This window comes from Cannabis sativa, chromosome 6 (genome assembly GCF_029168945.1).
Source record: "Cannabis sativa cultivar Pink pepper isolate KNU-18-1 chromosome 6, ASM2916894v1, whole genome shotgun sequence".
In the NCBI taxonomy this organism is placed as follows: Eukaryota; Viridiplantae; Streptophyta; class Magnoliopsida; order Rosales; family Cannabaceae; genus Cannabis; species Cannabis sativa.
Window position 1 is genome coordinate 6,473,256 of NC_083606.1, and position 15,137 is coordinate 6,488,392.

The 15,137-nt window shown below is 33.0% G+C and overlaps 2 protein-coding genes across 2 annotated transcripts; one reads left to right on the forward strand and one right to left on the reverse strand.

The window, feature by feature from the left end:
* The first annotated feature begins 533 nt into the window (after positions 1-533).
* LOC115695176 ((R)-mandelonitrile lyase 2-like) lies at positions 534-9,556 on the forward strand. Its single transcript, XM_061116967.1, has 4 exons — positions 534-723; positions 925-1,584; positions 8,000-8,849; positions 9,230-9,556. Exons 1-4 carry the CDS (start codon positions 630-632, stop codon positions 9,267-9,269), a joined length of 1,644 nt encoding a protein of 547 aa, XP_060972950.1. The 5' UTR covers positions 534-629; the 3' UTR covers positions 9,270-9,556.
* Positions 9,557-10,572: 1,016 nt separating this feature from the next.
* On the reverse strand, positions 10,573-14,107 carry LOC115695856 (probable diphthine methyl ester synthase). The gene is made up of 7 exons (XM_061116968.1): positions 14,009-14,107; positions 12,389-12,686; positions 12,166-12,290; positions 11,495-11,724; positions 11,357-11,396; positions 11,085-11,176; positions 10,573-10,950 (listed from the first exon to the last, which is right to left on the reverse strand). The coding sequence occupies exons 2-7, from the start codon at positions 12,536-12,538 to the stop codon at positions 10,730-10,732; spliced, it is 858 nt and encodes a 285-aa protein (XP_060972951.1). The 5' UTR covers positions 12,539-12,686; positions 14,009-14,107; the 3' UTR covers positions 10,573-10,729.
* Positions 14,108-15,137: the final 1,030 nt, after the last annotated feature.

Genomic DNA, 15,137 nt, shown 5'->3' on the forward strand with positions numbered 1-15,137 from the left:
TCGTCATTCTAGGAAGCAGTCAGAGTTACGTACTCGTGTATAAGAGTCATCATTCCTTGAGTATAAGGGCCCAATAGAGACTTGAAGCGGGGACGTTACAAATAGTATCAAAGCCTTGACCCAGCTGAAAGTGTGGTCGACGAGGATGTCAAACCTTGTAAGGGGGGTGATTGTGACAATCAATAGTCCCGTAATCCGTAAGGGGAAAAATCGAGTAAGCTGTGATGTGGGATATGCACAACTTACCCGATATTTCCCTATTATTTATCAAAAATACAAGGTATACTAACTATGTTTTTCATGAAAATAGAAGGTACTAAATCAATATATTCCTTATTATTTATTTAAGTATTAAAAAACACAAAATATGAGGCAAAATAATATATACTTCCTATTCATAAACATAATCTTATGTTGAGATGTAAGATATCATTATAGTATTATCTTATTTCGGGCGGCTGCCGATCCATGAATTTGGTCATATCTTTGGTTCTAATAATTATATTATTTCATACTTGGATCTCCTAGTTGCTAATCATTCCTCATACAAAAAACCTATAAATAGTATACTAATGTAACCAAACCCCTTATCATTTAAGAATTCAAACTTCAAAAAAAAAAAAAAAACAATGGCACCATCTTCTCTATGGTCCATTCTTACTATTTTAATATTATTAACTTGTTTTCATAGAAAACTACAACAAGTTTATGCAGCTGATTATGGTACATACATGCATATCTCCTTAATTATTCTAGCCATAAAATGTTCTCATTCCTTTTAATTTGTGTCTTTTATGTAATTAGCGAATTATTCTAATATTACTTAATTGTAACAATAACAGTATAACATCTGATGTCTCTTTACAATACTCTTTATTATCTCACAATTTTGTCTAATTGATACTTATAATTTGATTTAAACAGATTTTAGTTACATGAAATCGGTGTACAATGCAACTGATCTACCATTAGTAGAAAAATACGACTACATAGTGATAGGAGGAGGCACAGCCGGATGCCCTTTGGCCGCAACTCTATCAAAAAAGTACTCAGTTCTTGTTCTCGAAAGAGGAAATGTCCCTAATGCTCACCCCAATACGTTGGTTGCATCTGGAATCTTCACTAACCTCGTCGAAGAAGATGATGGAACCACACCGGCCCAGAGGTTCACATCGAAGGATGGTGTGGAGAATGTGAGAGGTAGGGTTTTGGGAGGATCAAGCATGATTAACGCCGCTTTCTATTCAGAAGCGGACGAGGATTTTCTTGCCATGTCCGGAGTGGATTGGGACATGGAAGAAGTTGAGAAGGCTTATGAGTGGGTGAGAAAGAGTTTAGTGTCATATTCGAATTTGTCAGTTTGGCAATTTGCTGCGAAAGATGCTTTTGTTGAAGCTGGCATCGGTCCTGACAATGGAATCACTTTAGAACATAAGGTTGGAGTTAAACAATCTGGTTCTACGTTTGATGAGATGGGAAGAAGACATGGAGCTGTGGAGTTGCTTAATAATGGAAACCTCAACAACTTGAAAATTGCAATTCATGCCTCAGTCAACAAAATTATCTTCTCCTCTAAATTTTCAAGTATGTTAGATCTAACTTAATTATACATTCAATATTTATGTGTATAGGGTAAATACCTAATGTTTATTTTTAGCTGCATAAGTATTCAATGTTTGTAAAACTGTAACTTTCTTCTAATTTCGTCAGTACAGACTCCGTTTTGAATTTAATAAAAGAAAATTTAGAAGTAAATGATATTGTATGTTTCTATTTAGACTCAATAATTTTTTAGAATCTTAGCTTTATATATATTTTGTTTAATATAATAACAGAGTTTGTACTGATAAAATTAGAAAAAAAAAAATCAAAGTTTTATAAATATTGAGTACGTACTTAAAGTGCTAAAAATAAATATTGAATTTACGTGACTTATACACTTTAGTACTTATACGGTTGTTTAAAGTCTTTGGATTATTTTATTAAAAAAAAAAAGTTTTGGACTTTTAGTCGAAAAGAAAAACATATTGATTGAAAGATGTGTGATTGCCAAAGTAAAAATGTTAGATTAGCAAACAGCCAAACAAAATCGTACGGATAAATAAAATAAAGTTTTAAATTAATATTCTATCATTTTCATTTCAATCATTTAGTAATATGCTTGGATTTAGAACATTCATAAATTAATTTGTTTTACATATGAAAGTTGGATATTCATATTGAATTTAATTTGGACTATATTATTCAATAACATATTGTAGGGAGAGAAGGTGATCGCATATTTGTCCCCGATTAACTCCAAACAATCAAATTAATAAGTAAAAGTTCATGATTCCTATTTCCTATTCTCACCAAAATATGTATAGTCAAACATGGAAAAATTTTGGTATAATTTAATGTTTTGTTTGGTTTAATATAATGATAATAGTAATGTAATAAAATAAAAATAGTAATGAGAATTAATTAGGGTGTTTATTTTGTTATTGAAATAAATATTAAAATAAATGATAAATCCATAAAATTATCTCGTACTTTAATTTTTTATATATTTATATAAAAAAAAATATTAAAATTATTTTAACTTTACTTTATTTAGTTTTTTGTAATGTAATTTGTTGGACACCACAACACGTGAAAATGTAATTACTTTATTATTGTAAAAGCAATTACACCAAGACTTGAACACTTTAACTTGACCACAATACACACCAAGCACTCACTCTTTTATTTTATCACTAGACACATTTGCTACACACTTGTATATAACTCACACTTTTGAAAGACTTTAGGGACACTTTAGAACACACTCTCACTCTTTTGAACACACTTTGAAGACACTCTTGTTGGATGCACAACTTGAAGACCCATGACCCCTATTTATACTACTCAAAAAAAAACTAACTATAATATTCTAGATAATTCTAACTAATTGTGTCACTAAAATATTCTTGAAACTTCTAATGACTATTACTCTCTATGATTCTAGAAAATTCTATAATATTACCAAAATGATAGAAAGTTCTAGATACTTGTAGAGTAGGTGTTGATCTTTAACACTCCCCCTCAACACCGACTCTTCATACTGAGTTGGTCTCTCAGCTTCTGAAATCTCGTTGTGCTAAGTCCTTTAGTGAATAAGTCTGCTACTTGATCTTCACTCTTCACTTGGTGCATCTCTAATTCTTCCTGAAGTACTTTCTCTCTGAGAAAATAGTAATGCACCTCCACATGCTTTGTTCGAGCATGAAATACTGGATTCTCTGCTAGACGAATAGCAGACTGATTGTCACAATAAAGTGGCACTGCAGAATCTGTAGATTGGTGTAGATCCTTCATTAGTTGCATCAACCACATACTCTCTTGAGCTGCCATTGCTGCTGCTCTATACTCTGCTTCTGTGGTTGACAAAGACACTGTTGGTTGCCTTTTGCTACACCAAGACACTACTCCAGATCCAATCTTGAATACATACCCAGTAGTTGATCGTTGGGTATCATGATCTCCAGCATAATCAGCATCGCAGTAGCCAATGATCTAAACCTCATCCCCTTTCTTATAGAAGAGACCATAGTTAACGGTATCTTTGACATACCTCAGTATTCGTCGTACTACTTCCAAATGTGGCTTCTTTGGTTGCTGCATATATCGACTTACTACTCCAACTGCATAAGAAATATCTGGTCGAGTCAATGTAAGGTAGATTAGACTTCCCACCAGCTGTCGATACATTGCTCCATCTTGCAAGTCTTTCCCAGCATGAGCACATAGCTTAGCATTAGCTTCCATAGGTGTTGAGATGGGCTTGCACTCGAGCATTCCAAATCTTTGCAGCAAATCTTTAGCATACTTTTGCTGACAGAGAAATAAGCCTTCCTCAGTTCGATCAACTTCTAATCCAAGGAAGTGTTTCAATTCTCCAAGCTCCTTCATTTGAAAGCGTACTGATAGGTTCTCTTTTGTTTGATAAATTTCTGCATCATCATCTCCAGTGATAATGAGATCATCGACATATACCAGAACAATTGCGATCTTTGCTTCCTTTACTTTGACGAATAAGCTTGAATCTACATGTGCCATGGGATATCCGCTTTCTACTAAAAACTCAGCAATCTTTCCATACCATGCTCGTGGAGCTTGCTTTAATCCATAGAGCGCCTTTTTCAGCTTGCAAACATAGTCAGGATGTGCTTTATCCTCAAATCCTCTTGGTTGCACCATGTATATCTCTCGATCCAGTTCTCCATGTAGAAAGGCATTCTTCACATCCATCTGCCATAGTCTCCAGTCTTTACTAGCTGCAAATGCTAACAGAACTCGCACTGTTGTAATTTTAGCGACTGGGCTAAATGTCTCGTCATAATCAACCCCATATTGTTGAGAGAATCCTCGAGCAACTAACCGAGCCTTGTATCTCTCAATTGAACCATCAGGACGAGTTTTTACCTTGTAAACCCATTTGCACGAAATGGGTTTCACTTCCTTCGGCTTTGGCACCAACTCCCAAGTCTGATTCTTTGCTAGCGCACTTATTTCTTCTTTCATAGCTCCTAGCCACTTGGAGTTTTGGTATGCCTCTTCATATGACTCTGGTTCTTTGAACTTTTCTTCTTCAGCTACAGCAGCATTAGCATATTTTGGATTTGGCTTTCGCGCTCTTGTTGATCTCCGAAGTTCTGGTTGACTATCATCATGTTCTTCTCTTTGATGCACCCCTGTTTGCCATGGATTCTGAGGTGCCTCATCCTCGGTGTTTTCTTCTTCATCTGTATCTTGTGTTGTAAGTAACTCAACAATTTGCTCCCCCATTTTCTTCTGCAATTCGTCTTCCATTTCTTTAGAATCTGGTAATGCTTCCTTTTGCGATGACCACCATGATGATGCCTCATTGAAGACCACATTCCTTGATGTATAACACTTTCTAGTTGTAGGGTCGCAACATCTCCACCCTTTCCGTTGGCTGTCGTATCCCACAAAGATACATCGTATCGCCTTCTTGTCAAATTTGCTACGTAGGTGACTTGGCAATACGTAACACACACAACCAAATACTCGAAAGGGACTTACTGCAGGTTTACAATCCCATAGTTTTTCAAAGGGTGAAACGAACCCTAACTTAGCCTGGGGAAGCCTATTGATTACATGAGCGGCTGTCTTCATACCTTCAGCCCAAAATCTCCCTGGAACATTCTTTGCATGTAGCATGCTTCGACATGTTTCTGCAAGATGGCGATTCTTCCTCTCGGCTACTCCATTCTGTTGTGGCGTATTTGCACATGTGAATTGATGGCGTATGCGGCATTCTCGAAGATACTCAGAAAATTCATCTGAGGTATATTCTCCACCGTTGTCTGTTCGGAGGCATTGGATTTTCTTGCCAACTTCTCCTTCTACTATTTCCTTAAACTCTTTAAATTTTGAAAAAGTTTCAGATTTTTCTTTCATAAAGAAAACCCATACGTACCTTGAGAAGTTGTCGATGAATGTAACCATGTATCGCATACCGCTGATTGATGGTTGTTTGACTCGCCCAAACACGTCAGAATGGACCAGCTCCAATGGTGCTTTAGCTTTGAACTTTGAATCTTCATACGGTAATTGATGCGCCTTACCGTATTGGCAGCCAGCACATATAGTCTCTGTTCTGACCTCAAGTTGAGGAAGACCTTTCAGCATAGACTTCTTCATCATCACCTTGAGTTTATGATAACTGACATGTCCTAGCCTTGCATGCCACAAATTTGTTGTTTCATTCTTCCGAGTCTTGTCTACATAAGCGGACTCTGCTGACATTACATAGACAGACTCTAAGCGGCATCCTTTCATCATCGGTGTTCCAGAGATTTCAAGATCTTTGTAGATCTTGACATCTTGAGGGCCGAATACGACATGGTGGCCTGTCGCCGTAAGTTGCGCCACTGATAGTAAGTTTTTCTTCATCCCAGGTACATGGTAGACATCCTGAAGTGAAACTTCTTTTGAGCTAAATCTCGGCGTGATTGTTGTTTTACCGATGTGCGCGATCGGTAATCTTGAGTTGTTGGCTGTCACCACTACGCGACCACCTTTATATTCTGTCATGTCTTGCAGCTTCTCTTCATCTCCTGTCATATGATTTGAGCAGCCAGAGTCGACTATCCAATCATTATTGTAGTCGATCTTTCCTGGAACAAAGGCTGTCAAAGCTAATTCTTCTTCCTCCACTGCGAATGATGCTTCTGCGTCCCATTCTTCATCGCTTGTCTTTTCTGCATTTGATGTGGCTGCATTGCCTTCTGCAGTTTTCTTCTTGAACCAACAATTTTTAGCCATGTGGCCATACTTGCCACAGTTGTAGCATTTTCCATCAAATTTATTGTTATTCTTTGATTGACCACCCCGTTTGTCTTTATTCTGAGCTCCCCCTGTTTGGGAGCTCCCATGATGACTATCCTTGTCATCATGTTTTCTAGTATTTCTACTAGTATTTGGTCGGGATCGTCCTTTCTTATCTCTACTAAAGAGTGCTTCTTCATCTCTCTTTAATGAGACTCCAGACGTTTGCTTAGCTAACGCTTCTTGGTCAGCTAGCAAGTTTTCTAACTCAACAAGAGAAGGTTGGCTTGGCCAACCTTGTATTGCAGCAATAAAAGTTCTATATTCTGGCCTTAATCCATGAATAATAATTCTTCTAATTCTAGCATCTGACATGCCAGCACCAGAGTCTAATGCAGAGATTTCGCGACAAAGAGATTTTACCTTGGTGAAGTATTGGTTGATCGTCATGTCGCGCTGCCTGATTGAGAGAAGCTCATTCTCCAGAAGCTGCAATCTTGTATCATTCTTCTTGGTGAACAGCGATGCAAAGGTATCCCATGCTTCCTTCGGTGTCTTCGCCGGCCTGATGTGCTCCAACATCTCATCTTCGACTGTGGTCCGAATCGCAAACATGGCTTTGCCTGCTTTAATCTTCCATTTCTTTAAAGCGGATACATCCTCCGGTTGTGTGACTTCATTGCCACCAACGATCTCCCATAAGTCTTGGCCTTGGAGATATGCCTCCATGTGCATCGACCACGTGTTGTAATTTTGGTTGTTAAGTTTCTTAATTCCGCCGACCACTTGAAGGTCACCCATCGTGCAAACTCTGTAGTACTAAACCACACACGATCACTCTAAGAAACTCAACAAAGGACTCTTTCGGAACGAACTCGATCCGGCTCTGATACCACTTGTTGGACACCACAACACGTGAAAATGTAATTACTTTATTATTGTAAAAGCAATTACACCAAGACTTGAACACTTTAACTTGACCACAATACACACCAAGCACTCACTCTTTTATTTTATCACTAGACACATTTGCTACACACTTGCATATAACTCACACTTTTGAAAGACTTTAGGGACACTTTAGAACACACTCTCACTCTTTTGAACACACTTTGAAGACACTCTTGTTGGATGCACAACTTGAAGACCCATGACCCCTATTTATACTACTCAAAAAAAACTAACTATAATATTCTAGATAATTCTAACTAATTGTGTCACTAAAATATTCTTGAAACTTCTAATGACTATTACTCTCTATGATTCTAGAAAATTCTATAATATTACCAAAATGATAGAAAGTTCTAGATACTTGTAGAGTAGGTGTTGATCTTTAACATAATTCTCATTACATAATTTCATCATTTTAATTTAAAAGCAAAACAAATATTATACTGAAACAATTTAATTTCATTACAATTTCCATTACAATATTTAAACATACCACTAATTGTATAAAAATTTGAGAATATGTGTCATATGAACATAATTACGAAATCATTTTTTTCATCAAATCCATAAATGTATCCATCTGATAAATATTTTTGTACATTTGTTACATCTTATTTGACACATTGACTAATCCTCATCTTTGGCTTAAGTTAATATTATATATATTTTGGTGTTGAAATAAAAATATTACACTAACAAATTTGAAATATTATTATTGTGGTTGTCTAATAAATAGATCCAAGTGCTATTGGAGTTATGTACACTGATTCAAAAGGAAAGTCTCATAAGGCACTAATTCGTAACAAAGGAGAAGTAATACTAAGTGCAGGTGCACTTGGAAGCCCTCAACTTTTGCTACTAAGTGGAATTGGTCCAAAATCATACCTCTCATCACAAAATATTTCTATAGTCCTTTCACAACCCAATGTTGGAAAATTCATGGCTGATAATCCACGTAACAGCCTTAATCTCATAATCCCATTCCCATTAGATGCATCAACATCAGGACAACTTGTAGCAATTACCAAAGATTATTACATAGAGACCAATTCTTATAGCATGCCCTTTTCACCAACTATGTTACCTTTTGGATTTTACCCCAATCCATTATCCCCACCACAATTAACTCTAGCCGTCTTTGCGGAAAAAGTTGTTGGGCCTTTGTCCACGGGTGCTCTCTGGCTAGCGTCAGCCACTGATGTCGAAGTTGCGCCACATGTTAAGTTCAACTACTTCTCTAACTCGGTTGATCTAGCTCGTTGCGTTAGCGCAACGAAGAAGTTTGGCGAGTTGTTGAAGACTAAATCTATGGATCAATTTAAGTACACTGATCTTAATGGTGTTAGGGATTTTATGTTCTTAGGGCCACTTTTGCCAACCAACCAATCAAATGATTCATCCATTGAAGACTATTGTCGAAGTTTTGTTACAACCTTTTGGCATTATCATGGGGGGTGTTTGGTGGGAAAAGTTGTGGATGGTGAATTTAAGGTTATTGGAACTAATTCACTTCGAGTTGTTGATGGTTCGACTTTTAATATGTCTCCTGGGACCAATCCTCAAGCCACCGTTATGATGATTGGCCGGTAAGTTAGTTATTATTATTATTATTATTATTATTATTATTATATAAGTACTTTTTATAAGTGGCGTTTCATAATTAGTTAGCGATATTATTTAAAAAATTTTTTTTAAGTTATATAAAATCCGATACTTAATTACACTAATAGAATTATGACACCGATAAAGGTACTATAGGCACGAATAATGCTTTCAGCAATTCTCTTATATAATTTATATTTTTCATAATTGTAATTAAGTTATAACTATAAACACCCACAAATGTTTTTGTGTATATGTATATATTTCAACTGTTTTTAATGGGTAATTAATTATTATTTGGGGTTAATTACTAATAGCAATATACTGTATATGTATATATATATTTATGTGATTGTGCATGCAGTTATCTTGGGCTGAAGATGCTGGAAAATAGATCAGGATGACAACTACATAAATAAAATCTCATGTCCTATCTCTTATGCTATGCAAATAAATAACGATATATATATATATATATATATTTATATATAATATGTATCTTCAATTTCATAAAAACAACTGTATTTGTATGTTTATCTCTTCTGTTTGGTGTGATTAAATTTATCAAAAACACTATATATGTTCTCTTTTATATATATTATTATATATAAATATAGCTATTATTGAGGTTGATTAGACAAAGTTACTTGTATCTAGTCAATGTTACAAAATTGACAAGAATCATGATTATTTTTTTTTACAAAATTAATTAATAATGAATAAAACAGTCATTAATTATTTTTATATTTAACTTAATATTTTTACATTTAATAAGTTAATTTCTTAATTTATTAATTCCACCCTACTTCATTATAGATTCGAAATTACATGTTTGATTCGAGTAGCGATAAATTTATTATTTTACCCTTTAATATATTTTATCTTTGAAACACTTAATTACTTGTAAATAATATTTCAATAAGCTAATGTAATTACTTAAATGAACACTCCATCATTAATCACATTTAGCCAAACTCAGAAGAAACATGGTTAATCACATTTTAGTTCAATAATTAGATGATCAAACTAACCGCCCAAAAGATCATATTTCACTCTCACATTGTTTTCTCCTATCCATATTATCTATCCTCCTAAGGTGGATGGTGGTTGATGGTGCCGGTAAGGACGGGAACTCCGGTTGTGCCGTGTTGGCGGTTTATGATCAGATTCATAATCGGTCTTTAAGAACCGAACTTGTTTCGGGGCGAGATTCCCTGTAGATCCCATCTTTCTCAATTAATCTACTGGAACAAGGTTCTTTCAAAAAGAAAGGTCTCTAGCTCCTTTGCTCTCATTTATATCTATAATTCATCTAAAGGGTATGAGATATACATTTCAACAATAATTTATCCTTCTTAATCACTTAACCTTAACCAGATAATAGTTTAGTTATTAGAATTAACAATGAACCCAAGTTATATTTGCACAACCCAGATTATATAAGAGGATTCTGAGTGAAGAAATGAAGAAATTTTTTAGAGAATACCCAACCCATATGAAACCTATGGTATCTATCAAGAACAATAAAGATCTTCACTAATTTTTATACAAATTGAACACCCAAAAACACTAAACTAAGTGGATTTACCGAATTTGGTTGTTCCATTCAAAAAGGGGGATTTTTTTTTTATTAAAAAAAAAGGGAAAGCCATTTTTCTTTAATGAATGACAAAAGCAAATGCTCAAAAGAATATTAAAAAACTCACGGGATCATAATAGTACGTGGTATTGAACACCTTAATGTGTTTTATAGCAATACTCATAATATAGATGAATTCTGAAAACAACCTTACTAAAACGCGGCTTTCACAACCAACGAAAGCACATGAATATTATATCAAAAGATCGAAACAAAGGAGAAAAATTATGAAGCCCTGTCATCTACTTGTTTCAAATTCTCTTTTCCAACTCTGTAGAAGTCCAACATTTCTTCTTCCACTGGATGTGTATTGCCTGTTATAACAAGACAATGAAGAGGAGCCCCGAAATCAATCGACTGAAGTTGCTTCATTGTACCAGCCACAACGATTTGATCTTCACTTCCAATTCTAGCAAAACCAACACACTCTGTGTCTTCATTGTATACTGCAACACAACAATACATCAACATGTAATGTAAAAATTGATAAACCAAGTCTGATTTAGCTATTTGAAATTGAAAGTTTAGATTTGAATGAGAGTGCTTATAGAGTAGTAGTAGTAGTAATAGTTATCATTACCCGAATCTACTTTTGCTTGCTCAACTTCCAGGAGCTGCTCAATGGCAGTATTTATCGACATGTATCTAGGTGGTTCATACTGTTTCTTCCCTCTAAAGTTAAATAAGTAACAGAGAGAAGGAATTAGTTAGTCTTCCAATTCAAACAGGATTTTGAGTATTTTCGACAAAATGCTGGGAGTGTGTTTGACAGGACATCGAGAGTGTCTAAACAGCCATTTTGTAAAAATTTATCAAAAAGAATAAAAAATGGTCAGTCACTTGGAAACATACCTGCATAGAGACTCCAGAGAGGGTTCCTTCACCCGAATATCTGTGAAAACAAAAGTTTAAAGAAATGATTGTGTTAATAAGAATCTGACATTTTGCAGCTCATATCAGATTTTCAGAAAAACTCATCTCTCACCTCACCTAATAAGCAGAGAGTATGTAGACCAAGATTCCGGTTACTCTGAATTTTCTCATAGAAGCTGTCTGGTCTCCATGTTTCAGTAAAGAATGGGATTGATACTGTCTCTCCATAACGGTAGAGCTGCAACCCACAAATTCCAATGGCATTCATCACTGAAGCATTGTGTATTACTTTCACAACAATACCCAATTTCTTTGCCCGAACAACAAGATCGGTGTGAGTTGTTGCTCTGCATAGTAAACCAGATGTTAAATGAGGAAGAATAAACTGAAAGTAAATTGAATAAAGTATCACATGCATATTAATGTCGATGTTTGGAAAGTAAGATTAGATCAAATTAGAGAAAATAATGACAAAATTAATCCCAACACCTAATCCTACAATTGGATAACTTAATCTTCATGAATATCTATCAAAACTATAAGTTTGTATCAAATTTTCTTTTTATCCAATTCAGTACTAATATGAATAAAAACAAAGAGCTACAAATAAATCATAACAACTTTCAAAGGACCTTATACTGATCTAAGTAAGAATATTTATCATCATATCCATGGAATTTGAAAAAAGGCCAAAATCATTAAAACACATATACACATACATTCATCAAATCAAAAAAAAAAAAAAAAATCAGAAATGCAAAGGAAAACAGAAAATTGAAGGAACATACCCAAAAGGGTCGCCAACAACAAGAAAAGCCACATCAGAAACACGAGCAGCAGAGAGTATTTCGTCGGCTTTTTCCTCAACCATTTCTCTATCGGCAAGAATGACTGGCCTTCCATAAAGTTTTTCCTGCGCAATGAAAAATTGATAAAGTTGTTAGCTTTGAATATGGATGGAAAAGAAAGAAATGAAATTGGGGGAGAAAGAGGAAGAGAAAGGATGTGTACCAGTGTAGAAAGACCATCCGAAGAAATACCGAAAGAGAGAAGAGAAGTATAAGCTTCGATGTAGACCTTGTCGCATTGCTTCACTGCCTCTAAGCCTCTGAGAGTTATGTCTCTCTCGTCACCCAAACCCAGTCCCACTATGAACAGCATCTCTTTCTCTCTCTTCGGTTAAAACCCTAGCTTGATTGCTCTGCTTTTGAAGATATGAGCTGAACTGCAATGAAATGCCACTAAAACCCTGCTAAATATTTATGAATTAAATATTTAATTCCTCAAAAACAAAATATTTAATTATTTACTAATTACAACCTCCTATTAAAATTTGGGCCAAGATGTAAAATGTCACTAAATCTAATAATTAAGTTAATAAATGTCTCTTTTTAAAAAAATTAACAAAATGTCCACTCTATTAAAAGTTTGATAATGAAATTACAATTATAACCTTGAATAATTAAGTGTTTGGTATAGTTATTTTGCACAATAGTATATCGTTTTTATGTGCAATAATATATTAAAAAAAACTGAAAGGTACTATATATATATTTTTTGAAATAAGTGAAAGGTAGTATATTAGTTTAACATTGTAGTATATTATTTTAATGTGCTATGATATATAATGAACAAAAGACGGAAATTAAAAAATATGGAATATTAGTTTAAGTTTGAGATATAGTTATATTTCACTAGAAAATATTGTCTTTATGTTCATTAGTATATTATGAAGGAAAGAAAAAGAAAAAGAAATATGTGGAATATTAAATTAAGTTTTTGGTATATATATATTTTTTTTCACTATAGTGGTAGTATATTAATTTTTCACTATAGTATTTATGCTTATGATTGCAGAATATAATTTTTATATGCTATTGTATATCGTGGAAAAAAATAATTTAATAGTATATTAGTTTAAGTTTATGGTATATTTATATTGGTCTAAAGTATATCGTTTGTATGTGATATGTATATCGTGAAGGATAGAAAGGAAAAAAAAACTATTAAATATTAATTTAAGTATGAGGTATAGTTATATTTGACTGAGGTATATTGATTTTATGTTCATTGGTATTTCATGAAGGAAAGAACAAGAAAAAAAAAACTTGTGGAATATTAAATTAAGTTTTTTGTATAATTTTTTTTTTCACTATGCTGGTGGTATATTAATTTTTGACTATGGTATATCTGCTTATGATTGTAGTATAAGTTTTTGTATGCTATTGTATATTGTGGAAAACAATTCATTTAATAGTATATTAGTTTAAGTTTGTGATATATATATATATATATATTGGTTTAAGGTATATTGTTTGTATATCATACGGTATATTAATAAAAAAATTAATTATATGCTTAAATAACATATTAGATAGCAACAACAATAGCAAAATCTAAAAGAATAAAACATATAATACATTTTATATAATGAAAAAATAGTTGACAAAAATTCAGTAGAGATGTTTTGATCTATTGTTTTTCATAATTTCTATTAAAGGAATAAAACATATAATACATTTTATATAATGAAGGGTATTTTAGGTATTAAAAAGCAAAAAATGACATTTGCTTTATTATTTTAAAAAAGGGACATTAACTATCTATAAAGTTAAAAATAGGGTCATTTACTTGCATTTCTCTTAAAAAATTTTAGTCAACTTTCACTCTCAAAATCATATGCCAAAATATTTTTTATCAATTTTTTTTATAACGATATTCGTTATAATTATAATATAATCGTGTAATTTTTTAAAAAAGTTTAAATAGCTTACAGTATCAAAAATAAAATTTCTGATATTTTAATCTATTATGCGTGTTAAAAAACTTTAAACTTATTTTTAGTTAGAGGTAATGAAAATTAAGCAATTGAGTCCAAACATAGTACTAGATAACTTAGTCCAATTCCAAGTAGATATCCCTTGTATTATTTTTATGTCTTTTTATATTTATATTTTTGTTTTGTATACTAGGGGTAAAAAAATTAAACTAAACTTGATCCTCTAATTAGAGCTTAAATTTTAGGGAAAAATAAATAAATAAATCCAATAATTTAATTATTTTTGTTTTTGACTTTAGACTAGTGATCTCATGTACTGTTTACTTAAAAATGTTTCTACATTTTTTTTTTGAAGTAATTATAGTTTTAAATTTTAGAAAGAAAACGAAGTTTACTATGAAATGTTAAGGAAAAGTGCTTTTATCTTTTCAGCATAATTTTCTTGGAAAATTTTCAATTTTATAGTTTATTTTTTGACAAATTTTACAAATATAATTTTTTTTCTTAAAAAAAATATTTTGTGAGAAAAATTCATAAAAAAAGTTCAAAAAATATAGAAAAATAATTTCAGTAACAATAACTAGAAGGACAATAGCAGATCAAGGTATGCAACAACCAAAAGTCATAATAAATAGCTCGAGAATTTCAGTGAGTTCTCGAAATGAGATAATGTCATAAAGAATTTATCGAAACATTGATTGGTCGTGTATTAGTAAACAATATATATAAGACCACGGTACATTACCATTCGAAATTAAGATATTGGTATTGAGCTTGTCAATCGATTCATAACTTTTCAAACACAACCCACCTCTATTCGAACTCCCTTTAAGTGTAAAAGTACGTAATTTTCACTATTATTCAAGTCCCTTGCAACGAATGAATATTTTTTTAAGACCAAAAGAACTTTAAAATTATCAACATAATAGGAATAAACTTAGGGAAGGAAGCATAAAAAGGTTAACAGTTAACTAATAACTG

Excerpts from the sequence above, each read along its gene's own strand:
- LOC115695176 (XM_061116967.1), top strand. The coding sequence starts at position 630 with ATGGCACCATCTTCTCTATGGTCCATTCTTACTATTTTAATATTATTA. Across the intron at positions 1,585-7,999 it reads CTTCTCCTCTAAATTTTCAA|ATCCAAGTGCTATTGGAGTT; the intron begins GTATGTTAGATC and ends TCTAATAAATAG. Across the intron at positions 8,850-9,229 it reads ACCGTTATGATGATTGGCCG|TTATCTTGGGCTGAAGATGC; the intron begins GTAAGTTAGTTA and ends TTGTGCATGCAG.
- LOC115695856 (XM_061116968.1), bottom strand. The coding sequence starts at position 12,538 with ATGCTGTTCATAGTGGGACTGGGTTTGGGTGACGAGAGAGACATAACT. Across the intron at positions 12,291-12,388 it reads CGGATGGTCTTTCTACACTG|GAAAAACTTTATGGAAGGCC; the intron begins GTACACATCCTT and ends TTCATTGCGCAG. Across the intron at positions 11,725-12,165 it reads GTTGTTGGCGACCCTTTTGG|AGCAACAACTCACACCGATC; the intron begins GTATGTTCCTTC and ends TTTACTATGCAG.